The sequence below is a fragment of the Python bivittatus genome, unplaced genomic scaffold, assembly GCF_059951505.1.
Source record: "Python bivittatus isolate LINGU-HERP-01145 unplaced genomic scaffold, Pbiv_v1 ctg000020_np1212, whole genome shotgun sequence".
NCBI classification, from domain to species: Eukaryota; Metazoa; Chordata; class Lepidosauria; order Squamata; family Pythonidae; genus Python; species Python bivittatus.
This window is the reverse complement of record NW_028277030.1, coordinates 22,678,370-22,705,326: the sequence shown is the minus strand read 5'-3', so window position 1 is coordinate 22,705,326 and position 26,957 is coordinate 22,678,370. Positions and strand designations below refer to the sequence as shown.

Here is a 26,957-nt window from a genome sequence, read left to right as displayed (position 1 = left end):
TAAAATTTGTTCTCACCACACTGTGGTCCCAGTCTGGGCGCTTCCCCATTCCTACACTCTGGCTTCTTTTGGATAAGAAGGAACAAGCTGAGTGGCCCCCTCTGTCTTCCTTTGCAGATGTTGAGTTATAGTTTTGCCCAGCAGCTGTGACTGGTTTCACTATCCAAAATGAGGCTAGAAGTCAAAGTTTGGGTCTTTTAGAAATTCCCAAGTGGCCAGCAGATATTTTTGTGAGTTTTAAGATGCCCTGAGGCTTTAGTGGATGACATGAAGCCTTTACCCTTGATGCAGAAATTGTCATGGGAAACTGACTTTGCAGGTAGCTGCATGAGATGGCCTATGGCAGGCTGTCTTGCTGAAGTTGCTTTGTGACCTGTGATGACAGACTGAGGAATTTTTGCACGCTCATCTGCAGGGTTATGCAACCTGCCAACTTCTGGGCCAAGGATCCAGAAATGACCAAACTTTGCAGCGAGACATCCATTTTGCCCCTTATAAAAGTTGGAAGTGGATTATTTACATTTGGATATAGAATGTATTTCTCTATGCATCAAACCAGGATTCTATTCTAGTTTTTCCCCAGAACAAACTTAAGGGTCTTTATTCACCACAGAGGAATTCAGTAATTCCAGTTATATTCATACATGTAAATTTAAGACTCAGGATCCAGTCACACATAATTTAAGTCTGAGAACAAAACAGACAGGTTTAAAGGGTGAAACATAGATGCGGTGGTGTTCATGTGTGTTTAAGGGGCAGCATTGTTATTTAAATGTGTAAATGTACCTTATACAAGTGAAAGCATCTTGCACTTATATTGCAATTGAAACTAAGAAATGTGTTATACTTCAGTTCAAAAAATAAATGTCGAATTGGCTCTTCCAGAGTATGTAAAGTTAAGTACGTTCTTTTTAGAGTGCAGTGAGTGCAGCTGATAAGTGGATCCCAAACAAGTTGCAAGTTCTATGTTGCATATTCTCACTGTATGTAGATGCAGCCAAGAATAATCTCAACCCCTTCTGACTGAGTATCTGGGTTTGTTTTATGCACATGTTTGGATACACACACTGAACCTTAAATGTATGCATACTATTTAAAAAACATAAACTGGACATCTACTGAGGGGGTAATTGATTTAACAAATGTTAAATGTATGTGTGTAATGTTGGGCTGGAATTATTTCATGAAATGAAATGTAATATGATGATATAGTCCTATACACACTCAGTGGGGATTAAATTCCATTCACTCCACAGGTTTCTTAGTAATAATGATGCAGAGTTTAATTATAAATCCTGTAAAGAAAAAGAAAATAAACAATAGTGATCTGGTGTCAGGAACAAAGTTTAGTGAAAGGGGAAGAAGGGAAAGAGAAAAAAAGAGCAGTGAATGAATGAGCTGGCAGAGATGTTTATAAAATTCCTCTCTGACTTTCTATTTTTTGTTCTCACTGTACTCTTCACTGTATAAGAAGAATTTGAAATCTGTAGTAATAACAAGAATGCTAATGGACTGTAAAACCAGGGCTTCTCTTATAAATAGAAGGTGAACTTTAGAAAAGATGGGAACGTCTGATTTGAATAATTCTCTAGAGACAAAAGTGCAGAGGATAAGTCAGCTTTTGCCCTGAATTGACTCCCTGAGACACAGAACGTTCTATGAGGAAACCTTCTCACAGTGACCCTTCCAAACATAAACCAGCATGGCCCAGTTGAGGAAGATGGGAGAACTGAATGAATAATTGGCATTTGGCCCTCAAGGTAATCCTAATTATTTAATGCAAACTCCCAGAGCAGTGAAAAGTCATAATGGCCAAATCAATGTCGCCTGCGAAGTGTAATCATGTGAAAGCCTTTGGCTCTGATTCAGCTTTTGCTGAATCACTTTGCTCGAAGAGAGTCTCTCTGCAGTGATCTGGAGGATTAGCAGGGTGACTGATGATATAATGGCTTTGCAAGTCCTTGTGATACTCCAAAGTGAAATTGAGGTTGGATTAGACGTTTTACCTTCCTTGTGACAGAGCCTTCCCTCCATCAGGAGTTGCCCCTCTGCTTCCAGTCTGTAGTGTGTGTGTGCCACTGGGTCAGAAAGGCTGAATGAAGCTGTGTGCATAACATCACTCATCAGCCAATATTGGATACACTGAATAGCCAGACCAGAAAGGGCTGTTACCGAAAGGTACATGCATTTTCCATTGCTCTTTGACTGCAAGCGTTTGTATAGGGGTTGCTGCTGTCCAGGCTTCTCCTAGATGGGTTTGTTTGCTTTTGCTATGTGTTTTTTTCAGCAATTTAAACATACAGTCTGTGCTAAACTGCAGCTGCAGGAATGCTTTCCCTGACCCAGTGGGATCGAACCTGTGCAAATGATCTCTTTATGGCTGTAAGTATGAGATACAAGATGGAAATTTCTTAAGCAATCTCATTCAGTGTTCTGTATTTGATTTAGTAAGGCAGGGTAATAAACAAAGCAGGTTGGAGTAGATGTAAAATGTTTTTCTTTCTTTCTGAAAGGAAGTTCACATTTAAACAGAAAACGTTTTGCACATTTTGCTCACTGGGCTGCATAAACTGTTATTCCTACCTAAGAATAAGAAGCATTTCTAGGTTGGAGGAAAAACACATTTAGATCAGTGGTGAGCCTAGAGACCAATCTACTCAAGGGTTTCATTAGGGCACTGTGGCACTCATGAGACAGACGTTTTCCCAAACCATCTTCCTCTTGCTTTGTTTTTTCCTCCAGGACTGATTTTATTACAGTTTTTAGGTGATTATGGCTTGTATATGCTAGTTAAAATGATATTCTTCCAACCGTATGTCAGCTCTCACTTGTGGGTATTGCAAAGTCTGGCTTTCTGGAAGTTTCAGAGTTTGGCTGCGTAGACAGGAAGAGGGTTGGGGCCTGCCAGTATTTCTGCAAGGCAGAGTTGGTCACCCATATTCTAAATGGCGGAGGAATGCTGACACAGTAGGAAAATGAAAGGAAAAGCAAATACCTATCTTCAGAATCGCAGCTGGTCGGAAAAGTTTTAGCTTCGACCTGAGGTCCAAAATGGGAGCAGAGAGGAAGGGAGTTGCAGGCAGGAATATGCAAAATGTTCTGTGCGGTCTGTGGGCAATCAAGCTTAGATTGAAGCATACTTGGTTTGTGCGTGGCTTTGCACAAACCTGGTGTAGACATATTCTGGGGTGGAAAATACTGAGGAAAAGGAACTTGGTGGCATGTAGGGGGCAGAGAGGTTGGGCAGGGTTAGGATTAGCTTGAGGGATTGTGGGGGTGAGGGCAGAGAAAGAAGGTTTGGGGAAGATAAGGAGAGTGTCACATGGGCTAAGTAGGTATGTTGTAATCTTTCCTATTCTAATCCCCAAATCATTAGAACCTACTAAGTCAGTGTTTCTCAACCTTAGCAACTTTAAGATATGTGGATTTTAACTCCCAGAATTTCCCAACCAGCATGGCTGTCCTAAGTCATTAGAACCTAGTGATTTAAGAACTTTTGGCCTTAATCTTCAGGAAGTAGAGCAGAACCTCTTGAAGTATGCTAGCTCAACTCTTTCATGATCCATTTAGACCATTTAAATTGGAGTGCTTCATTTAGTTCTTTTGCTGAAGCACAGACATCTCAGAGTTAGTGATGGAGTATCCTCCATAACTGAAGAGTTCCTTTGCTGGTGTTAGATATATGTCTATTTCTTAAGTTGCTTAGAAATCATCTAGTTTTTTGTACATATTTGTATGTAGTATTTTGGAACCTAGAGTCTCCTGCTTTGCCACCAGTATAGGTGTGAAGCTGTATTGCAGGCCTCCTTGAGTGAAATTACTTCTGGTTTGGTTAGGTGACATTAGAATATTTTAGTGATATTTTTAGTTAAGTCTCTTAACTTCAAGTTGTTGTTACATTTATGGTTTAGATAATTAGAGGAGGCCTCTGGTAGAAACAGCAGCTTAGCATCTGCCTCTTTTTGTATTAGGAAGCCCACTGGAAGCCCGGTGTGAAATTTTTGACCGTGTTCAAAATACTAAGCCCAAGCAAAAGTGAGTTTTAAAAGCCCAAGGACAGATTAATGCCAGGGGTTCAGCGGCATTATTTATTTTATTTAAGGCATATTTATTTTATTTAAAAGGTTTGTGTGACTGCCCATTTTAAAACACCACTCTGGGTGGCTCACAACAGCAGTAAAACCCCGAAAAATAAAAAACATAAAACTATAAACCACCATAAAATATTTAGTGATATTTTTCCTCGTTAGCTATTGTTTATTAAAATTGCCAGAATCATAATTTTATAATTTTTTAATAAGAAGACTCATTCCTTAGGCTGCCTACGTATTTATGGGCATATTACTTGTGCTAGCATGCAAGGAGTCTCAGATCATGTTCTACACAGCTGGATTATGATAAGCTTGGGCATCCGTGCTGGATAGTGTTTTGAGCCAAGCCAAATGCAATGCAAGGCCTTTTGCCAGAGGGCACTGCAGCGTGCATTTTATCATGTGGCTGAGGGTAGGTGCAAAACTGATTCTGGGACAGGTAGCCCCAGTTATTTAATTTTTTCTATCATTTAATGGGCCCAGCTCACACTTTTCTGCCCAGTGCCTTGCTTTGAGAAATGCCTGTGCTCCGTGGTGGGCAGGTGAGGGTGTAAATACTGCAGGTCTCCCAACCAGTCAAAGAACTGCATTTGATTACAGTGGGAGCAGATGGAGAAGAGCGGGGCAGTTGAGCGTTAGAGCCTTCTAATTAGGTGCGCTCTGTTTTAATCTAGTGATATAAACGGACAGAATTTATGTTTGTTTAGATCAGAGTGCCTAAAGCTGTGTTGATTATCTTGGCCCAAGTAAAGTGAGGCCGTAGTTAATGCAATACAGATGTTTTAGGTGAATGAGTTTCATACAAAGAATCACAGGTGGTATCTGTCTAGGGCACATTCCAATCGATGCCCCCTTTTTAAATTGACAGATGTACATTTTACAAATGCTCACATTTCATAGTTTATGGAATCAACCTTACTCTTTTGGAGATTGAAAAAAAAAATGAAGCTAATGATCCATATATAAATACAATGAACTATCTTAAACAAGCTATTCCCCACTATATTTTCCTCTTTTACTGCTTAGCAGTCCATTAACCTTCAGTTACATGAGTTTTTTTTTTAAATGCTCTTTTTTTTTTTTGGTATAGCAGAGTCACCACTATGTGATGTTATATTTTCTTTGTGGTGAGCAACTCTCTCTGGGTGCTCACTAATCTCTGCACCAGCTATAATTTTGGATGCTTGTGTGTGGCTTCCAGGGATTTTTTTTTTTTAATGTTCTCCATTATGTTCCTGCTCAAAAATGGAATCTTCTCCAGATCTTTATTAAAGGACTGATAGAGGAAAAGATAAGGTAAATGACAGAGAAAGAAGATTGACTTACTATGCTGACTTAAAATGAATATTTTGGCCTGTATTCCAAAATTAAAGTAACTTAATACCATTCACAGTGAAAAAGTTATCCAAGATTAAATTAATCAAGACAGAAGTTCTTTCACTTCTGATTCTGTGGTTAGCCTCCATTCCCACTGAGTAAAGAAGAGGCAGTTCTGCTTTCCTGCTTCCCTTGTCTTAGCAGTTCATCTCTTCCATATTATAAGGAGGTGGTGAGGTGTGTGTGTGTGTGTGTATGTATGTGTGTTTGTTTTCTCATTTCCTTAATATTTTCAACAGAAGCAACATCTGATGAGGCTTCTCTGGGCTTGGAAGTTAAGTTGGTTAGGCCTGATTACTGCTTGGATGGGTGGCCACCAGGAAATCCAAGGGCTATGACTACGCTAAGAAATTGAAAAACATGACCTAAAGGAAGGCAAAAACCAACTACTTTTGTACCGTTACTCCAAAAGCTGCATGGATGTGTTCGTGTAGTCACCAGTAGTCAACTTCAGGATTCCTATAGCAACAGACTGATTTACCATCTCAGTTTTCTCCCAGAACAAGGTTATTTCTTCAGTTTTTGAGTGCTTTACTATTTCTCTTTCTGTGTTCACATGGCTGCTTCATGATATTTCTCACCTGATGAATTCTGATTTGAAAATGAGGTTTACCCCTTTCTTCATCAGAGGGGAGTGGTTTGCCACGTAGACTGAAGATGCTTCAGAGTTAAATAAGAAAGAGAAAATTACAGAGGAGGCAAAAATAACAGCAGCAGACAGTTCTTTAAAAACTCTTTAAAACTCTTTTTAAAATAATACTTGAAAAACTCTTTCCTGTGGATTTTTATACTTTTAGAATGACTGCATCCTTGCAAATAAAACATCCTAGTGAATTATGCAAAACAAGATTGGAGTAGAAACAGAAAGTTGACATTTTGGATCAGGTCACAGTGGAGTTAAACACTCTCATGGTCAGTTAGGAAGACATACCATTTGTTCAGCTTGAAAATTCTGATATAGAATGGGCAAGGAAAGTGGAGACACTGCTGAAACTGAATTAAGACCTTTGAGACAAAGTAGGTACAAGATCTATATTGTAGAAATAGAAATTTACAATGTTTAAACATCCCTTATAATTCGGAAGAGATCAATATAGATCTTGTACCCACTTTCAGGCTTTATGGAGAAATTTGTATGGGAGGTCTTCTCATTACAGCCTGAATACCAGCTTGGAACTGAAGCTCCTTATTGTGTGGATTTTCATTTTCATTCACGACAAAAACAAGTCCTGTTCTCTAAATTTTTGGGATTTAGGATATGAAATAATATTCTGCATTTATCTCAGCAAGCAGGATCTTTGGAAGGGAATGCAAAGAAGATAATGGATTTTCCTGATCTGCTGCCATAAATTACTCAAAACTGAAGATACACAATAAAGCTTGGATAGAAGTTAAATAAGGGATTAAGGGTTTTTTGTTTTTGTTTTTGGCCACAATGATTTTTTGTTTATAAAGGCCTGAAGAGCATTTTTGATTGAAAGGAAGGAGAAATGTTGTTACAGGATCATCTAAAGTAAAGAACTAGCAGTCTTTTTAAAAATTGCTAATATTTTCTGTTTTTTATTTTAGTGGGAGATGGACTGGCTTGGCGGGATGAGGTGGGGTGGAGTTATTGTGCTGAACCTTCATTACATTTCAGTAATTTTCAGTAATGAAAATATGTTTCTTTTTAAAATTTTCTTTTTACTTTTTGTGTTTTTTTTCCCCTCTTGGGTTCCTTTTTAATCTTTTTATATTTAATTTCCATATATATTATTTGCATTTTTTTTATTTTTGGTGTTTTAACAAGTTAGGTCTAGCTAAATGAAAATTCTTATTCCATTTTTTGAATGACATATAGAAATATTAGTTTTTTTATTTAACTATGATGCATTTATTAGGTTTTAATAGAAATATTATTTATAGAAAAAATTATAGAAATATTAGTTTTTAAGCTATGGTGCATATGTTGTCTTGTGTATAAAAGACCTTCAGTGCCCTTCTAATAGGAGACATTTACGAATTTAAATGGACAGTTTAAAACTTAAGGCTGTTTTTTTTTACAAGGAACTTAAATTCTTCCACATGAAAAAGATCTTCTGTTCAAAAGATGACTTTTCAAGTATACATTAGTGGAAATCCAGCATTTGCTAGGGATATAGTAATTGATTAAGATGTCTTCCTAATTCATAACTGTAATGGTATGTGAGAAAGACCTTGAGAGATGGGCCAAAGGGATGGTGCCTAGGGAATGGTCAGATAAGAGGGGCGGGGGGAGGGAGATTTGTACTTTCAGACTTGCAAGATTGATGTCAGCCTTCCCAGGTAGACCAGACAGGAAACACAAACAGATGAGTTAATTCTACTTTATTTTAAGGCTACATTTAACAGAATCTGAAAGTACAAATCCCTCCGTCTTCTCTACAGCCTAAAAAACTAGGGAGAGTCCCTTCTGAGCCTCTTGCTCCACCCATTATGCAGCTGCAGGCTACGCCCTCTCTTATCTGACAGTTCCCTAGGCAGCATCTCTTCACCCTGTTTCTCAAGGATTTTCTCACATACCATTACAATAATGGAATAAAAAAAACAAGTGATCCAGAAATATATTTTTATTAAGGGTACTGTTAATTAAATGTTCTAATAATCGTATTGCATTTGTTCTTTATTATGACTAGTAGAGATCATCCAGATGTTTTACATCTGTTTTACATATCTTTTCCCTTTAGCTGTGGATGAGATAATTAGGACTAGAGATTTTAATCAAGCTTTAGATCATAGCACTGTTTCAGCTAAATGTTATCATATGTGGAAAATGATACAATCATTCATATATATATATATATATATATATATACATATATATATATGTAAATACATTTAACATAATGGATATATGACAATTTTTATATCCCTCATTGCAAGAATATACTTGCAATTTTGCATTGGGTTTCTTTGCTGACTTGATCATTTTTTAATAACTCGATATTTAGTTGAATTTATAAGGTATTATACATCCTACTTACAATCCCATTTTCCAGTAATGTTATTAATTATTACAAATAAAAGTTGTCCTGTATTTTCACAATGGTGTTTAAATACATCATTATTAATATGATTTAAAGATGTGGATGTCATTGTGAATTGCATTTCCAAATTTGGAATTTATAAATATGTGAAGAATTATCGTGATCAAGCAGGGATTGAAGCAAAAAAGATTATTCTTTTATGATGGTAGGCAGCATTTCCCCAGATTTGAAGTCTTATGTGGAAGATACATGTGTGTTCTCTGCTTATGACCTGGCTCTCTATCAGCATAAACAAAAGATTGATAGCTGTTATTCTGTATTGTCAAAGTTTAATGCTTTGTTTAAAGTCTGAATTGATTTTTTATGTGCATTTTAATAAAGTTTGTTTGTGTTTGTTTTTTCTCTATTTCTTTTTCCCATGTTTTAAAGCAAAATATAAAGAAGCAAAGAGATCACCAGGAGTTGAGCTCAGTCTGAAGGAGACTTTATCTTGACTTAGAGTTTTCCGTGCGTGCTTTACTTAAGAATAAAGTGTGAATCACATGAGAACTGAAAAGCATGTTTTCTGTTTCAAACCACAACAAAAAAATATGTCATACTAAAGGCATTCTTGAAAGGGGGTATTTTTAAAAGTAACCAAGAAACAAGATGATTGTCTTAAAAATAAGACTGAAGAAAGTCATTTTCTTTTAAAGTCAGAATATGTGGTCTCAGTCTGAGATGCTGCTTATTCTTGATTTTCTAAATCAGTCTGAAGAGTCCTAGAGGTCGAGGAGAACATAATGAATAGGTTTGCAATCTGAAAAATCACCAAAGCTACTTGTTTCAGGGTAAAGATTCAACTACTACAACTGGCCCATTGAAGACAAGGTTGATAGGATCTTTTTGTTCTCCCTGAAGAATAGAAAACCAGTGCACAAATGAAGAATAATTCTCACGTGTCCTTTTCAGGAAATTTTTTAAATCTCAAAACAGGACACTTTGGATTATTTTAGGAATGGCATAAGGCATTTCTATAGGGTTATTTTACTGTTTCAGATGATACCATTTTTGACCAGGCAATGTTCTCTCATTCCAAGATGTAGGACACAAAATAATGCATTTAAGTCACAGGAAAAGAGATTTCATTGTATGGTGAGAACATTTTCCTAAAACAATAAGACCAATTGGAGAGGAAAGTCAGTTACTCAGAGAAGTAGGAGGATCTCCTTTGCTGGACATGTACAAGCAGCACTTAAACATCCATATGTCACAAATACTTTAATCTCAATTTCTGCACTGAGCAGAGGATTGGATTTAATAACCTCAGTGGCCTCTTCCAACACTCAGATTCTATGATGAATCGCAAAATCTGTATTTTTGTGCGGGGACCTAGATTGTAGAATCAACTGTTATTGGTATTTTATTTGTATAGCATTTATGTCATAGTAAATTAAAATTACAGAGTAATAAAATGGAAGACAACCTGCTACTGGAATTGAAGTAAACTCCCATTGTTGTTAAAGTTTAAGAAGGAACTTAAAACATATTTACCCAGAACTTTTAATGTTACTCTTTTAGTTTGTTTTGTATCTTTTAAACTTTTAATGTTATTGCCATAGATGTTTTAGTTATATTTTTGTAAGTCTTCCAAAGCGATTAAGAGATTGTAAATTTTTTAAATAACCCTTAATTGCAGTGATTATCCAGATATTTTGAAGGAGCAACATGTTAGATCTAGATGTAGCTGTAGGATGTGTGACTCCTGAACAAGCCAATAGCCTGTGTATGTATGAATACATATATGTGTTGTGTGTGTATATATATACATACCACAAGAGTAACTTTCAGTTACTTGATGCTTTGTGTCTGGCCATAAAATCTTTATAATCCTGTTCATTAAAAGAAAAAAAAATGTTCCATTCCAGAGACGACATGAGATTCAGTAATTTCAAGCTGGGAGTTTTTATTGAAATATGGCAGTATACAAGACTGATCTCTAAATAAATAATTTTAAAACTACATCTTAAAGGGTTTTCTAGTCCTTAGGTGAGAATTATGCTAAGCAGGGAAAGGAGGGGAGCATATGGAAGTCTGAGTCAGCTAGTAAGACCGCAGATTGTGTGAGGAAACCAGAAAGTGAAGGCAAACACTGATAAATTTCTGAGCGGCTCCATTTTGACCACAAACCCCCAACCATCAAATCACGGCTTCCAGAAGGTCTGCACTGCAGATACATAGATGTGAGACCCTGTGGTTGAAATTGGACTTAGGGATTAGTTGGGTTTCTTATTGCTGTCCTGGTCTCCCTGCTGTGCTGTGACATTCCTGTCTGAACTGGTGGTTGAGTCCCAAGATTGATAGTCTTAGGTAATTTCAGCTTGCCCTCATGTGGCATTGAGTTTTGGGAGCAGGTCAGGAGTTCATGGCCACTACGGTAACCATGCTAACCATGTGCAGTCCACTTTGAATGTCACAACAAGTTATCGGTACTCATAAATCAGTTGAGTAAAGAATGAAGGAAGACAGAAGTTTGCAGGAGAGCCGATCAAGTCACAAAACCTCAGATTCCAAACCATAGTTTATAGCTCAATTCAGATGTCACGAAACCTCTAACAAATAATCTGTAACCATATTTCTTACATCTGCTTTTCTTTACCAATATTGTTTTCATCCCCAACTTTTCTCAAAAGCTGTATAGATAATAAAATAATCATTTCTTGTATGTTTTGTTTTTTGCCCTCAGGTATATTTGAATGTTACTGAACATGCAGAATTTGGCAGCTTGAAATTTGTTTCGGTTCTGGTTTGGTTGCAGCACCTGAATGCTTGTAGATGCAATCTGCCACAATAGGAAATGCTTCTAGAACTGGCAAATGCCTTAAGAAGAGACTTTTTTCCTTTCCTGGTAAGTAACAAAATAAGGATTGCTAGAAAATGAAATAAAAAGACAACCAGTTGCTTCCCAACTGAATTAAAATGCCAATATTAAGTATTAGTACTTTGCTTGTTTTACAGATATTAAACAAGACATCATCACATATCAAATTAATATCAGATGCAAATAATGGTTAATATCAAATGCAAACAATAGAGGTAAATGGATGCTAAAAACAAGACTTTGCAGATTATAAAATCATATTATATATATACACACACACATCACTGATGGTGTTACCTAGTTGGGTAATGAAGCATCTTCAACCCTGAGCCACAGAAATTCTCTTCTATTGGAACCCAAATCTGTCTCACATGGGACAGATCAGTTCCACGTGCAGGAAGCAATCCTGAAGATACCTGGGAGCCAAGCCATGTAGCTTTTAAAGGTTAAGCCCAGCCTTTTGAATTGCCCCTGGAATCCTTTCTGGAACTAATCCAGTGCCCACGACACAAGCATGATATGGTTCTCACCCATCACCATGGGGGTATCCCACACCAATTGCAGTCTCTAAGTGGATTTCCAGACAACCCCACGTAGAATGTGTTGCAGTAATCCATTCTAGTGATAAGAGCGTGAGTTGCCAAGGCCGCCTGCTTCAGATAATTTGGCCATGGCATCTACCTGTCAATCCGGCAATAGCTGGGAGTCTAGGAAAACTCCCAAATTGTGGATCTGCTCTTTCAAAGGAAGTGACCCTTTGTCCAGATTTAAAACTGGAACAGATGGGGAACCAAAATGTATTCTGGATTTAAATAAATCTCTCTTTTTTGCTTAGTGAGAAAAGGAGAATTAAGCTTATAGTAAGTTTGCCTAGAGAAGTCTTTAAAAATTCTCTGAAGGATTAATATTAATTAATACAACTATGGGAACGATAAAATTCCTATTTTGTATTCTCAGATAGGTGGGTTGATGGAGGAGGTGAGAGTGTGTAAGCCATACATTGTATTCAAACTTGCTGCGTCTGATCTAATAACTGTCTTTTAAGTAATTTAACAGCACTTCACTGAAAACATGAAGCACTGTTTCATATTTTTTCTCTTTTCCTTTTAAATAGAACTCCTCATAGTAAGTATAGCTAGAAAGTACTTGCAGTGAGCACCAGGATAACCGAATCACCTACCTGTGTTTTATGTTGTTTTTTAGGTGCAGCATAGTATTATGTGCCTTGCAAGCAGGCCACAGAGCTCACAGTGTTCAAAATGGTGTATGGCGAATTCTTCCACAGACCCGGACAAGATGAGGAGCTTGTCAATTTGAATGTTGGTGGCTTTAAACAGTCCATTGGTCAAAGTACATTGCTCAAATTTCCTCATACAAGGCTTGGGAAGCTACTCAAGTGCCATTCAGAAGAAGCTATTCTGGAACTCTGCGATGATTACAGTGTGGCAGACAAGGAATATTACTTTGATAGGAACCCTTCTTTGTTCAGATATGTGCTGAATTTTTATTACACAGGTAAACTCCATGTTATGGAAGAACTTTGTGTCTTCTCCTTTTGCCAGGAAATAGAGTACTGGGGGATCAATGAACTCTTCATTGATTCTTGTTGCAGTAGTAGGTACCAAGAAAGGAAGGAAGAATGTCCTGATAAAGAATGGGATCAGAAAAGCACAGGTGGAAGTCTCGATTCTTCTGATGATGAGTCCTCTTCCATATTTGAGAAGGAGCTTGAGAAGTTTGATAAACAGTGGTTTGGGGAGTTGCGCAAGAATATATGGATCAGAATGGAGAACCCTGCATATTGTTTATCAGCTAAACTGATTGCTGTGTCTTCCCTAAGCGTGGTCCTAGCATCTATTGTGACTATGTGCATTCACAGCATGCCAGAGTTCCAGAAGATGGACATCAATGAAAGAGAGATTGAAAACCCAATTCTGGAAGTTGTGGAGATCATATGCATCATCTGGTTCACCTCTGAGCTTATGATCAGATTAGCTGCTGCTCCAAGTCAGAAGAAGTTCTGGAAGAACCCACTGAATATCATTGACTTTGTCTCTATTGTTCCATTTTATGCTACTTTGGCTGTTGACACCAAAGAGGAAGAAAGTGAAGATATTGAAAACATGGGGAAGGTGGTTCAGATTCTACGCTTAATGAGGATATTCCGTATATTGAAACTAGCAAGGCATTCTGTTGGATTGCGGTCTTTGGGTGCAACTTTAAGGCACAGCTATCATGAAGTTGGACTTCTGCTTTTGTTCTTGGCTGTTGGTATTTCTATTTTTTCTGTTCTGGTCTACTCAGTGGAAAAAGATGATGACAAATCAGAGCTGAAAAATATCCCCATTTGCTGGTGGTGGGCCACCATTAGCATGACCACTGTTGGCTATGGGGACACCTTCCCAGTCACCCTTGGAGGAAAGATTATTGGCACAAGTTGCATCATCTGTGGAATATTGGTGGTGGCTCTTCCTATCACTATCATTTTCAACAAGTTTTCAAAATACTACCAGAAGCAGAAGGATATTGATACAGACCAGTGCAATAACAGTCCCAAGGAAAAAACAAATGACCTCCCTTATTTTAACATTAGGGATATTTATGCAAAAAAGATGCACTCCTTTATTTCTAGCCTTTCTTCAGTAGGAATTGTAGCCAACGATCAAGATTCAACAGATGCTTCCAGTATTCAAGATCTTGATGATGTTTATAACGCAACATCTTTGCAGAATGGTACAGGAAAATGAGTTGAATCTCTCTATTTCTTTACTATTTCCTTCTAATATTAGCACAGCTTTTATAAAGAGCACTTAATTCTCAGGGTATTTAACTTTCTGCCATATTAGGGCATTCTTTGCTTTGATGATGTCACATATTCTTTACTGTTTAGATGAGGCTTAATGATAGGTTATGGTGGTTTAGCTTTTACATGACATAGGAAAAAGGTATTGAATGTTTGTTTCTGAAACTACATGTATTAAAGTATTGTTTGGATTGATGTCTCCCAGAGAAATGGAGAATTGTGTGCATGTAAGAAATGTGCCCCAATGAGGTGGAATTCTTATATGCAGATATTCTTGGAAATAACTGCAAGTTTAGATGAAAATCTATTATGAGGGTGACAAATGCTCTTAAGATCAATAATGGGGACCTGCTAGCACAAAAGCTCTTATTCCATAGATAGGTTTCTCAATCATACATCTGCTAGGTTTCCTTAAATGTGAAGGAAGTCTCAGATGTTAACAACCCCAACCAAGGAAATAAGTTTCATCTATGCTTCCCATTTGTAAAATGCAGTGCATAGCTTCATATTTATCTTGTGACATATGGGCATCAAGCTTAGATGCCTGACCATAAGAGATTGATAAATTATATTTCACCTGCAGCCACTTGGGCTTCCATTCCGCTGCTTGAATCTCCTTTCTGAAGCTCATGTCAGTCAGTTCGCTGACCTTGAAATTTTTACATAAGATAGCTATAAACCTCAAAACCATAGTTCACCTGCCTACCCATACAATCCATATCAGTTTCTCATGGTCACAGAAGATATACCACCTAGTATCTTCTGAATCAGCAGAGCAAAACTGTATAATATGAGGTGTGCTTCAAGACTCTCACTGGCCCACTTTAGAACTACACCTTCCCATTTGACCCCATGGCTCTGTTCTTCCCGGGCTATTTCTGCTTTGACTACTGGAGACAGTAGAATAATACCTGAAAACTATGTTTTGTTTTATTTGGTCAGGAAGAATATTGAGCTCATGGAAGAGCTTCCATGAGATCAGTATTCCCACTTGTGCACAATAATGACTACATCATTTGTCCTAGTTCTGAGCTCCACATCTGCATCCTTCCTACTTCCTCCTAGTAGTAGAGCAGCTGCTGCTGCTGCCATTAATCTACTTCATAATGCAGCTGCTCTAGTCCATAAAGGCAAAGTTGCCTGTCAGGTTCCAGGCAGCCCATTGCCCGCTGCTGACTGAACACTGCAAGTTGCCGATTATGGTCCCAGGACCAAAAAAGAATGGGGTGGTGGCGGCTGTGTTTGCAGTACAGTAGTGCCAAATACCTGGATAGTGGGGTTGCCAATGCCTAGCCCCATAAAATTGCTGCCCAAAATTGACCTATATGTGGTAAGAAGAACCTGGGGAGAGAGCAGGGAGCTGGAGAAGTTTTGAGGCTGACCTCCTTTCCTTCTGTCTTGAGTCCTGGTTGTGTTTCTTTTGCTACTTTGGATCCAGGGCTACTTGAGGGGATCCATTCTTGTACAACAAAATGGGATTTAATGGTTCTTTTTCTGTGAGATCAGCTTCTGGTTTGGAAAAGCACAATGTTCCTTCTTTCCCTAGTGTTGTGGACTTTGTCAGATGTCTGAATAAGACAGCCTGGATGTCAAGCTGTGCCCTTACATTGTGGGGAGAGTTGTATATTCTCTCACTGTGTACTTCCTTTGTTTTGGTAATGGTGACAGGATGTAGGATGATCCAGGGAGAGGCTAGTTCATTTTTTCTGTAGTGATAACATTGAAGGAATTCATTGGGAGCTGCTATAAATGGAGTAGTGGTGCTCTCTTCATTGTTCATGGCATTGTCATTCTGATAGTGTCAGGCCTAGCCCAAGGAACTCCAAGAGACAATGCAAATTCAGTTCAGCTATGTTTATTAGCTACAACCTCTAGCAAGAATCTTCCCAGACTGAAACCCCATCTCCCAAGTCAGCCAGCCACAACAGTGTGAATTCCTCAGGGAGGTGCCAGTCTCATCCTCTTGTAGCTCCCACGCTCCTCTGGCGAGCTAAGAAAATGCTTATCTCCCTGAGCCTGGCCTTCATAATTCCATTCCATCACAGATAGATTGACTTCAGCTGACCAGTCCCTGAAGTCTTGGGGAATCCTTGCAAGATGTCAAAGTACTAGAGGAGCTCATACAGTAGAGCAAGAGCTTTTAGAGCTAAAGAACCTACTGCAACACACATTGATCGCTTTGCTACAAGTCTTTCCTTCTTCCTAGGTTAGAACATTGAACTGCTGGAGACAGCAAAGATCAGATTTCAACTCCACTGTGAAGTTTCCGTGATCACATTGGGCCAGCTAGGATCTCCCAATCTAATCTACTTGTAACTTGTTACACAATAATGTACCCCTTAATCTTTCTAACTGAAAAGACAAAAATAATTCCAGACATATTGGCTCTTCCTGTTCATGATATCACAGTGCCGCTAACTGCATCTCCAATGGCCCAAGGCAGGGCAGAAAAAAGAAATTAATCATGGATTTGAAAGAAGGAAAAAAAAACTTCACAAAATTTCATCTCTGCCCTACCAGGAATCACTCTCAGAGTTTTTGGCTGAGCTGATTGAGCTCCCAGCACATCTGGAGGGCAGCAGGTTGGGAATGGCTGATTTAGGTTCTTGGTTTTATTCATATTTCACATATTTGATGTCAAATATGTCAGATTATTCAAATATCCCATATTCTCTCATCTCCATAATAAAGGTATAACTCCAGCCTAGCTGTGCTGGTTGTATCTAATTTGCTGATCTGTTTTAATTCAAATTACCTGAGCGTTAATATTAATGGCATATTCCATTTCTCAAAATAGTAATTTCTACAAGTGGAATAACAAGTTCTTTTGTTTTAAGATACCTGACTAGAGAGAACATGCCAGATTCAATGATATACACATATTATTAATCATTAAAGTTGTCAAATCTCTAGTTGGATTTTGGAGACTTTTCACTCCCAGGCACAAAACTGTTAATATGTCATAATTTTTAGGAAATATTGTTCCCTAAAAACATCCCCCCTTCTTTTCTTGCTTTGCCCATTGAATTGTCTCCTTCATTAATTTTACAAGAATCCTGCCTTTTCAAGTCATGGAGAAAGCAATAGTTCATGCTATTAAAACAAAATATTCTCAGACATGTGACTAATTATTTAACTACTTTTCTTTTAGAAATTCATCCAAAGTACTTCATTGGGCAGAATATCCATTGCACTGTCTGCATATGTGTGTGTAAATGGAAGGACGGTCTAAAAAGGCTAAGGAGGAAGAACCAGAAGCATTGTGGTAAATTGTATACAGCAAAAAGCAAGACATTAACAACAGTATCATTGCTAGCTGAAGAAAATTTAGATGACATCCTGAGTGCATCTGGCCCTTTAGAGTGTCCTTGTCTGTCCTTTGAGCTAGACCATGTCAGGAAACAAATACCACGTAAACTGTTGGAAGTCTTCATTACTGTTATAGGGTATAATAATAGCATCTTGATAACCTGACAGATTCTCTCTCTGCCTCTTGTACCAGAAATCTCTTGAATCAAGGCAGAGTAATATTTTGTCCTCATCCCTTCTGCCAGCCAGGGTTAAGCTGATGTGTACATAATGGCCCTTGAATTCCTTCTTCAAGGCCATCCCTGCACTCTCTACAGTCCCAAAGCAAAAAAAAAAAGTCTCTGCTTCAGCTTGCAATTGGAACATAAATCTGGGTAACCAGTCCTGTAATTGAGAAAATTCCCTTATTTGGGAATTGTTTGGAAGGAATGTTTGGGATTAAGTCCAGGTGGGCCAGCTTGTAGCTCCAGGGCTGCGTGAGACCTTCAAAGCATCTTCTGGCCATGACTGCTGAAATATAACTTCATTTTCTTGCAAATTATGCAAATTATAAATTATAAAACATGCAAATTATAAATCAGACATTCAACAATTTAAAAAAATTATCCACAAATGCAAATCCCGCCCGCTTGTGTGTCATGTGGGCCTGGCCGTTATGTGTAGCTGCTAGCAGGTTGCCCATTGGTGGATTGGAGAAGGGTGGATTAACAAGACTTCTGGTAGCAGCAGGATTTTAGTTAGCAGTTGAAGCTCCGGGTCTTTTGAGTAAGAGCAGGAAGAGCATATATGTAGTGTAGACCAGAGTTTCTCCACCTTAGCAACTTTAAGAGGTGTGGACTGCAACTCCCAGAATTCCCCAGGCAGCATGTTGCCAAGTTTGAGAAAGGTTGAGAAACACTGGCCTAGACACAACTCACTTTTCTGCAGTGAGTTGTTTAAGAGAGAGCTCGCTTACAAAGAATTAAGCATCATTCAAGCATTAACAATAGAAGCTAGATTGATAGTAATGGTTTTTGATTTCCTGCATTGGCTGAGAACTGGAGTAGATGACTTTTGAGACCCCTTCCAACTATGGCATTATGACTTTTTGTGCTTTAGATTTTAATAATGCATGAAGAGCTGCTGCAGGGACCTTTCCTGCTATTTGAGATACAGACCTTACCTTTGAAATGCAGATGAAATATTGGGTTCATTATATGCATTTATTTTGTGGATGTAACTTTCAAGATTGTTTTGTACAGTATGAACAGATGGAAGTTGTAAACCGCTCACTGTGAATGGTTCATTTTTTGAAAACAGTTTGTTGCTTCCTAGGTAGAATGAGTTTTGCTTTTTCTTAACTCAGCTGGTTTGTCAGCCTGAAAATGCCAAGACCTTTCTGATTTTCTTTTTTTTTAAATGGGTTTGGGAAATTTGATTGAGAAAGGGGATGCAATAACTTTAGCTTCTTGAATGCAGCAATTCACTGGGTGTTTTCTCCCAGCACTCATCTGTAAACTCCTGTCCTTTCTGCAGGAGAAGTTGAAAGGAACTGAAATCTACTAGAAATCTGGAGAAAGTTCTTTCAGAAGAATTGATAGCTTTTATAAAACCATTACCACTTTTTTGATGCCCTCTCTCTTTCTCTCCCCTCCCCAATTCTCTCTTTTTAAAAGCCCCTAAGTAACCACATTCTGCAATTTGCGTAACTTAACCGGGTTTATAAAAATTCCTGTGGCTGATGTGAAAGGACCCATTGGGTAGGCTTCCTAGCATTATCAGTCGTTCAATCACAATGCAGCGAAAATCATTAAAAAGCTAGCCATTTCCTGCATTGTGTTCACTTTTCTAAGATCTCTTTCCCTCTGATCTGCATAGAAACAGAACTGTATCTGTTCTCTTAGAGCTCTTAGGATTAAAAGTCGTTTTATCAATGACTTTGACCAATGGAATTAATAAATCAGAAGTGCCCTGCAGTGATATTTGTACTAGAAGCATATAAACTTGAGGATAGTCTTTTCAAAAGAGGCTGGGGAAAATGATTAAGTAGAATAATTTATTGTTGTAATTTTAGTTTTGTTTACTTTTTTATTACATTTTACTAATATTATTGCTTTAATCTATTCCTTGTATATGTATGTACGTTCTTTTGTATAACTGCTTTTATACAGCTGGGTCCGTGACTACCATAAACAAAAGTTTTTTTTAGTAGAAAGGCTTCGGATACCCTCAGTCCTACTAATAAATTAATCTGTTGTTAAATAGTGAAAAGCTTTTGCAGTTTCATGGAAAAGATGGGGAATTTTTTGGAAGACAGGGCTCCAACCTAGGGTGTTGCCATACTCAGGCTTTACTCTGATATTATTTGGTGTCTTTTTATGGGGCATTTGTATGCCTTGTTTGAACCTGGTAGCTGTGCTCTCCCAGGTAACTATGCATTTGAGTTAAGTGAGCAACAACAGTGCTCCCCTGGCTGCTCCACAGTGCACTGTTGCGCTCTGTGGGTTCCTCCTTAACCTAATTGTATATTTTTTCTGGACTCACACAACTGTTGTGTGAGTCCAGGAAAAGATTAAGGAGGTGCTGACAGCGTGGTCTGAACACCCATACCTACCCTAAAGCATCTTTTTGGCTTCAACTCCAAAGCACAGTGCATCCTATTCAGGTTTAACTGAAAAAAGGCTTAATTTTAAACATTTTTTTCTTAATGTACTTGTTGAGTACTGCATAGGATTTGCAGTAGGTTCATCTCTCTGGAGCTCTGCCACGTGGGCTTTTTTATTTAGGGATTTCAGACTGCAGGATAAGCATAAGGTTTTGAAAGAATAGAAGATGATACCGTACTGGAAAGTATCCAGGAATACATTTTTCATCATTTTTAACCAGTGATAAGTAATTGCTTTGGGAATTTGGATACTCTAGTAAAAGTTATTTATCTTTTTACCTCATGCTAAATCATTTGTTGAGTAGAACCACTTTTATCTCATAAAACATTAGGAAAAATACTTGTGATAAGTAAATTATGGTAGAATTGATGCCTTATCTGCAATTATTTCTGTTCTGCTATGGGTTTTTTTTTTAAAAAAAGACATGATTATCTCTGTAATTTGAAAATAGGAAGGGAATCAAGATTCGAAACTGAATGTCAGGAAAGCAAGGTTTTATTCTGTGCAGTAAATGCTGCTCTCTCTCTCTCTCTCTCTCTCTCTCTCTCTCACACACACACACACACACACACACTTACAAACACACAAACACACAGAGCCTTCTCATTTCAGAGGTTCTAGGCAATGTACAAAATCAAGCACAGTACAAAGCACAATAGAATAAAAGAAAAACTTCAAACGATAATGAACCATAACAGCACAATCTACTCCAGCTTGATCACTGAAGTCTGTCTGGAAAAGCCAGGTTTTAACTATTCTACAGAAGGCTACAAGAGTGGAGGCCATTCGTGCCTTAGGAGGAAAGCTGTTCCAGAGAAGGGGAGCAGGCATCAAGAACATTCTTCGATAAGAGGAATGCCAATAAGTTAGTTTAATCAGATATAACTAGCACTGCACATCCTCTGCTGTTAAAATATAGGTAAATGTTTAAAAGCTGTAATTTTGGGAGGAGGAGTTGAATTCGGAGGTACTAAAAATAATGAAAAATAAACAGCTTTGCTCCTTTTTCATAGTTAGCATAATGCTTTCTGTGTAAATCTGACAGGGCACAAGAATCTTCTGAATGCTGGAGATCTTGATGTTCCATTCTGTTGATTTACAGTATATCTCATTTGATTTATAACACCTTGCCCAAAGATATCTGAATCTCCCTTTCTAGACATAGGAGTGAAAAATGATGTTAGTAACAGACCACATACCCCATGGATATTCCTGCTTGTGTTCTGTCTCCCATGCCAGTAAATTGTTGATAGTTCAGTGGTACTTTCACAATCATAAAATGGAAAGGTTAGAAGGGGTTTGGGAAATGTTTTAGGCCAGCCATCTGCCCAGTCCAGGAATCTACCACTACAGCATCCCTGATGATGGCCATCCTTCCTTCCAGGGTTGATTGCTCCCTACTTAGTTCTTGGCAAGATTTTCAGAAGTGGTTTGTTACTGCCTTTTTCCTAGGCCTGAGAGACAGTAACTGGCCCAAGGTCACCCAGCTGGCTTCATGCCTTAGGCAGGACTAGCATACATGGGTTCCTGGATTTTAACCTGGTATTGTTAACTGCGATACCAAACTGGCTTTCTGAATGGACAGTTGTGATGCAGATATTAGTAGTGGCATGGACACTGTGATGTTTTTGCACCCCTGATCTGAAGCTTATGAATGTATCTACTTCCCAGCTCAAGAGTTCCCTTTGACTACCATTGGTAAATCTGGTGATCCAATATCCTTCCATGTGGAGGCTAGAGTGACCTGCCTCAACACTCAGATGGTTTTTCACAGTTTAAAAAAATAAAGATGCAGATTTAGCTGCCAAGAACTCAAGGGGGGGGGGGAATTGAAATGTCAATTGCAGTTTCCAGTTACCAAAATTTTTCCACCTCTGGCATAGAATGTGTCCTGAACTCTTACATAGTTCCCCATTCTGTGTGGTTGCCTTCTCTATATAGACTAGGAATAAATTTTCCTTGGCATGGTGAGGTTGCATGTGTACTGTAATTGATGTTGGCATGAGGATCTGGTACTCTGGTTATGGAACACTTTCAGCTCCTGGACTTGATACATTATGCAGTGTCTTCATAGAACACTGAATTCTATGAAGAATGTGATGAAACCCAATGCTGGAATGACTGACATCCAGCCATTTTGTAGAGCAGAATAGTATCAAATCCCTACTTAGATTTTAAGGACCTTTTAGCAGGGCTGCTCTCGAATTGTTCCTTCCTGCTCCTGATGAAGGGCTGCTTATCAGGATTTGAATGGCGTTGAAATGGAGCAGGAAGGAGCAAGGTAAGCAGAACATTCACAGTAGGACATCCTTTACACCGTTGTAGGAAGGTGGAGGTCCAGCTGCTTCCAAACTGGCACTATTTTCATTCCCCAAACCCTCAGCCACAGATTGAAGGTGTTCTGCCCCGTGTGGGTCGCGTTATCCTGCATTTGTCACTGGAGCATTTTTATCTACCCTCCCATGCCTAGCATCGATAGCCTTACTCATTTTAATGATGATGTCCCTCTGCATCACCACTGCCTAAATCCTAAAAGCCTCTGCTGAGCTGGGGTGCAACCTGATCCAAAAAGATCCCAATGTTTCTGCAGGCACCAACCAGGCCAGGAATCCTCTATTAGAAAATCAACAGTATCAATAGCCCGTGAGAGCAGCTGAAAACCAGAGTTTTTGAATCCTATTTTTTTTTTTCCCCATTGCACATCATTGCCCACAGGCAACACCTCTTTGAGCTGAAAGAGTTTTTTTAAAAATGTTTACTGTTCCATGAGTTAATCCCCTTCGGAGTCTCCTTGCTATAAAATAATCACCTTCCTTTGGACTGTGAGGAACCCTGAAATTACTGTATACTGAGTTAAATGCCTATTAAATGGAAGTCAGATGTGTTTTCAGGAGAATAGACAAAAGACAGTCTCCAATGAACTTTACTTTTGCTGGCTTGAATGCTGAAAACAAGGAGTAAAAATCACTGCCCCATCTCAAACTGCTGCTGTTTCTAAATTTAGAGGAAAGCAGTGAATAAAAAAGGTTATGATTAATTGTGCAATTTTTTTTCTTTAAAAGATTAATCACTTTTTAATGAAATTATCCTCAATGTGGTTTAAAGAAGATGGCAATAATATATATACATGTAGTTTAAAGGCCATTCCTGGGCCACAGAGCTGAGGAAAAGGAAATGTTACTCTCATGGAGCAGGGTTTCCTTGTCTTCAACTCTGTAGGAATGCAGAACCTGTGACCCTCGGAGATGTTGCTCAACCACAGCTCCCAACATCTGTTAACATTGTTCATGATGGCTTAGGCTGCTGATTGGCAATATCTGGCAGGCCCCAAGTTACTCATTCCTGCTGTAGCCCCAAGGCCAATAGCAGTATCTAACTGGAAGGCAGGTTCCTTTCCTCTGCCTCTTCTCTGGTTAGCAGAGGCCATGGTGTTCTTCCTAGGAGGTAGGAAGTAACAACCTTCCAGGAGCAGATTGTTTTCTTTTGGCTCTGATCCCAGGCAATTGGAGGCTAAGTGTTTTCTGTCGTGATAGGTTAGTTGCGTCTTCAAAATAAGTCTTGTTTAAATGATCATCTCCCCAAATAATGATAATAGCAATAACAATAGTAATATTCATCGTTGCTACAGTTTTGGTCCCCCCCCCATTTTTCTTTCTCTTACTGGACTATTAATGTGTGTCTATGCGCATCTGTTTGGTAATGCATGTAATGTTGCCTGCTATATTACTATAGATCCTGTTTGGATAGTTGTCATGTCAACATTAATGCATTTTCTTAGAAAAGTTGGTACCTGAGTTAATCTCTGCTAAGGTTGAAGTGCTGATCAGATCGTTGCATTAGAGGAAATTGTGGTGCATTCAGATGCTTTCAGGAGGGAACCATAAGGGAAGTCCTAGATTTGAAATGCTTCTCTGTTCTCCAGATATGACTCTAGTTTGTGGGGTTTGATTTTAGTTTTTAATTCTCTGAATGGAGTATTTGCTGTAGTACAAAAGATGGCCCACACTGAATTATAAAGGAAGCCTGGGGAGTCTGCCGCCCTTGTTATCTTATCCTAATGTTTTACTTGCTATTTAAGTTGAGATGGTGGGATTGCATTTGTGAGATTTGTAATATTATACTGTAGTATTTTTCTCGGTTGTCTGGGATATCATTTGGTTAAAAGTGGAAGGTGTATATTTTAAAACCACAATTTAGTGATTTTGCATAAAGGTGAAATCAAATGTGGATTCAGATAGTTAATACAGATGTAAAATGTTTGTGGCAAGTACAGTGATACCTCGGGATACGAACGCCTCTACTAACGAATTTTTCGGGTTACGACCAGCTCCGGCTGCGAAAATTTACCTCGATGTGTGAACTCCGCCTCGGGGTACGGCCATCTTTCCACCCCTGACACGTGGTCCGCGGCCATTTTTCTGCTGCGCCGGGCCTGGCCGTTTTCGCGTTGCACCGTGCCCGGCCATTTCCGTGCCCGGCCATTTCCGCGCCGCGCCCGGCCGTTTCCGCGCCGCGCCCAGCCATTTTTGCGCTGCGCCCGGCCGTTTTCCCACCCTGACACGTGGTCTGCGGACGCCAGAACAGATTAACGGTAATTACATTGAACCTTTTGGGAAAATTTGCTTCGGGGTGCGACCAAATTCGGATGGCGGAACGGATTAACCAGATTTACATTGGACCCTATGGGGAAATTTCCTTCAGGTTATGACCAACTCGGGATACGCCCAGAGTCACGGAACAGATTAAGTTCGTATCCCGAGGTACCACTGTATAATAAGTGTGGGTGATTTTCCTCCCCCCGCCCCATTACCCGCAAAATACTCATTTTAGACTTTCCCCAGCAGTTACACAAAGCAAAAACAGTTTGTGAAAGCTCTCACAGTTATGCATTGCTAATGTCTAGAAATTCTTTTAAAACATTACTTGGACTTTGTTAACTACTTCAAAAGTAGTCTATTTTTTAAGTTAAAAAATAGAAATATTTGGGCAGTAGGAGTGAGGAGATGTCTGCACAGAATTATTTTCCACAAAAATAATTACTCTTTCCTTAGAACAGCTCTGTATGATGCTTCATTTGAAGTTCCTAATTTACTTTATCCCTGTCAGAGTGTTTCTTCTTGTCTGATTGGAAATCCTGTGAGAATATAGCTGGGGCTGTCTCATCCCAGTTGTCACTTTCCTTTGCCCTCCAGGTAAGTAGAAACATCATTACAGAGGAAAACCAGCTGCATTCATGGAGGACTTAAAAGTCCTGGTCATGTAGTGTTTAAATCATAGTGAACATCTTGTGTGCATAGAACAGTTTTTTCTTAATTGATGTTCTTCCCTACTGTAAGTATGGAGGTGTTGTAGGGGTGCTAATGCTGTCACCCATTCCCAAACTTTAAAACAAGTCCAGAATGTTCAACCCTGCCCATTCTTGAAGGCCCTAAGTGGGTTGTTGGGAGTTGCTTGCAACTCACCCAATCGTATTCTACTTAAATTAAAGATAGAAAGTCTGGTTCTTGAAAGTACCGGTGTGCTGTCACACTTTCCTTGATGCCTGTTGTTTAAACAGGTCCTTTTAATTAAAATATTATTTTAATTTTAAAAGTAGGCAGGTGTGATGCTACAAGGTTAAACACCAGCCTGTAGCATTGTATTTATTTGCGGCATACAAATATTATCATAGTGGGATGATAAAATGCATCTGAGGGTAGGACTAGTTTGACATGTAGTAAATTGTTATTTTGTGTTTTAATATGGCAGTCATTTTGTGAATAGGCAAGTCTCTATGCTAGCCCTTTTCCCCATGAGCTAATCAGAAAATTCCAAGTGGGCCCATGGTCCCCCCAAAATGCCTGCTCTAAACTAAGTATTTAATTCTTCCTGCATATGCTAGTTGTAGGCTAGAAATTGTATTAATAAAGTTAAAGACTGCTGTATATCGAAGTATGGATTGGATATGAGTTAGCTGACTGAATAACAGCCTAATATGTGCGACAGTAGAACAGGCACGTGAGAGGGGAGATGGAGGCTGTGACAATAGATGCAAGGCCAGTAGATCTAGACCCACTCTAAATCTGGGTGGACCCATGGATACCTATCAGTTTTCCCCAACCAGACACTTTCTTATTATGTTTACAGGGCAACTCCCTGTATCTGTAGCTTGGAATTCTGGGATTCGAAAATCCAACATATCTGGAAGGTATCAAGATGGAGAAACTGATAGGCCACCTTGCAGTGGCCTCTTTTTCTCCAAATTCAGTTCCCTGACATTTCTGCACAGAAAGCAGCCACTGTAATTGTCCCACTATTCCAGATACTGTTTTGGGGAACAATTTGCATGAGTGGACTGCATACCCCCCAGTTGGTTTTGTTTAGCTGTAGGGAAGATAGGGCTTGTTGAGAATGAAGGGAAAGAGTGACTAGCATCGTGTGCATCTTGGAAGTTTCCCGCTGATGCAGAAACTTCTGATATAATTGCATTTTCTGCTGATTGTGAGTTCTTGGTAAGAGAAATCATTTTGGAACCTACCCTCATTTTAAATGATGCCAAAATGGCCATTAGTATTTTTCTCCTTTCATCATTTCAGATGCACAAACAACTTTTGCTGATTGCCAACAAGATTCCTGCTCTTCTTTGTTCCTAAGCTTTCAAACTTTTAAGTCATGTTACTATGTTTGTCTACATCATCATCAAAACAAAGGCATTGTGAGCTGTAGCTCAGTTCTAAAAAGAAAAGGAAACAATTTGCATATTTTTTTTTCCTGTGGACAAATATAAGTATGATTTCAGACCAGCAAACCAAACTAATTTAAATAAAGATAAATATATAAAGAATACTCCTCATAACTTTTTAGAATAGTCTTGGGGGCATGAAAGTA

At 38.7% G+C, this 26,957-nt stretch overlaps 1 protein-coding gene across 3 annotated transcripts in view; it reads left to right on the top strand.

Annotated features, from left to right (window-relative positions):
- The window catches only part of KCNS3 (potassium voltage-gated channel modifier subfamily S member 3), a 40,859-nt gene that overhangs the window by 2,029 nt on the left and 11,873 nt on the right, over positions 1-26,957 (top strand). The window contains exons 2-4 of one of the 3 annotated variants that reach the window (XM_088135802.1): positions 11,199-11,360; positions 12,537-14,066; positions 17,288-17,401. In XM_088135802.1, coding sequence (XP_087991928.1) covers positions 12,593-14,066; positions 17,288-17,401 — 1,588 coding nt within the window. In that variant the 5' untranslated portion in view covers positions 11,199-11,360; positions 12,537-12,592. Of the gene's footprint in view, positions 1-11,198; positions 11,361-12,536; positions 14,081-17,287; positions 17,402-26,957 lie in introns of those variants that run through there. The other 2 variants (XM_088135807.1, XM_088135810.1) reach the window with 2 other exon arrangements.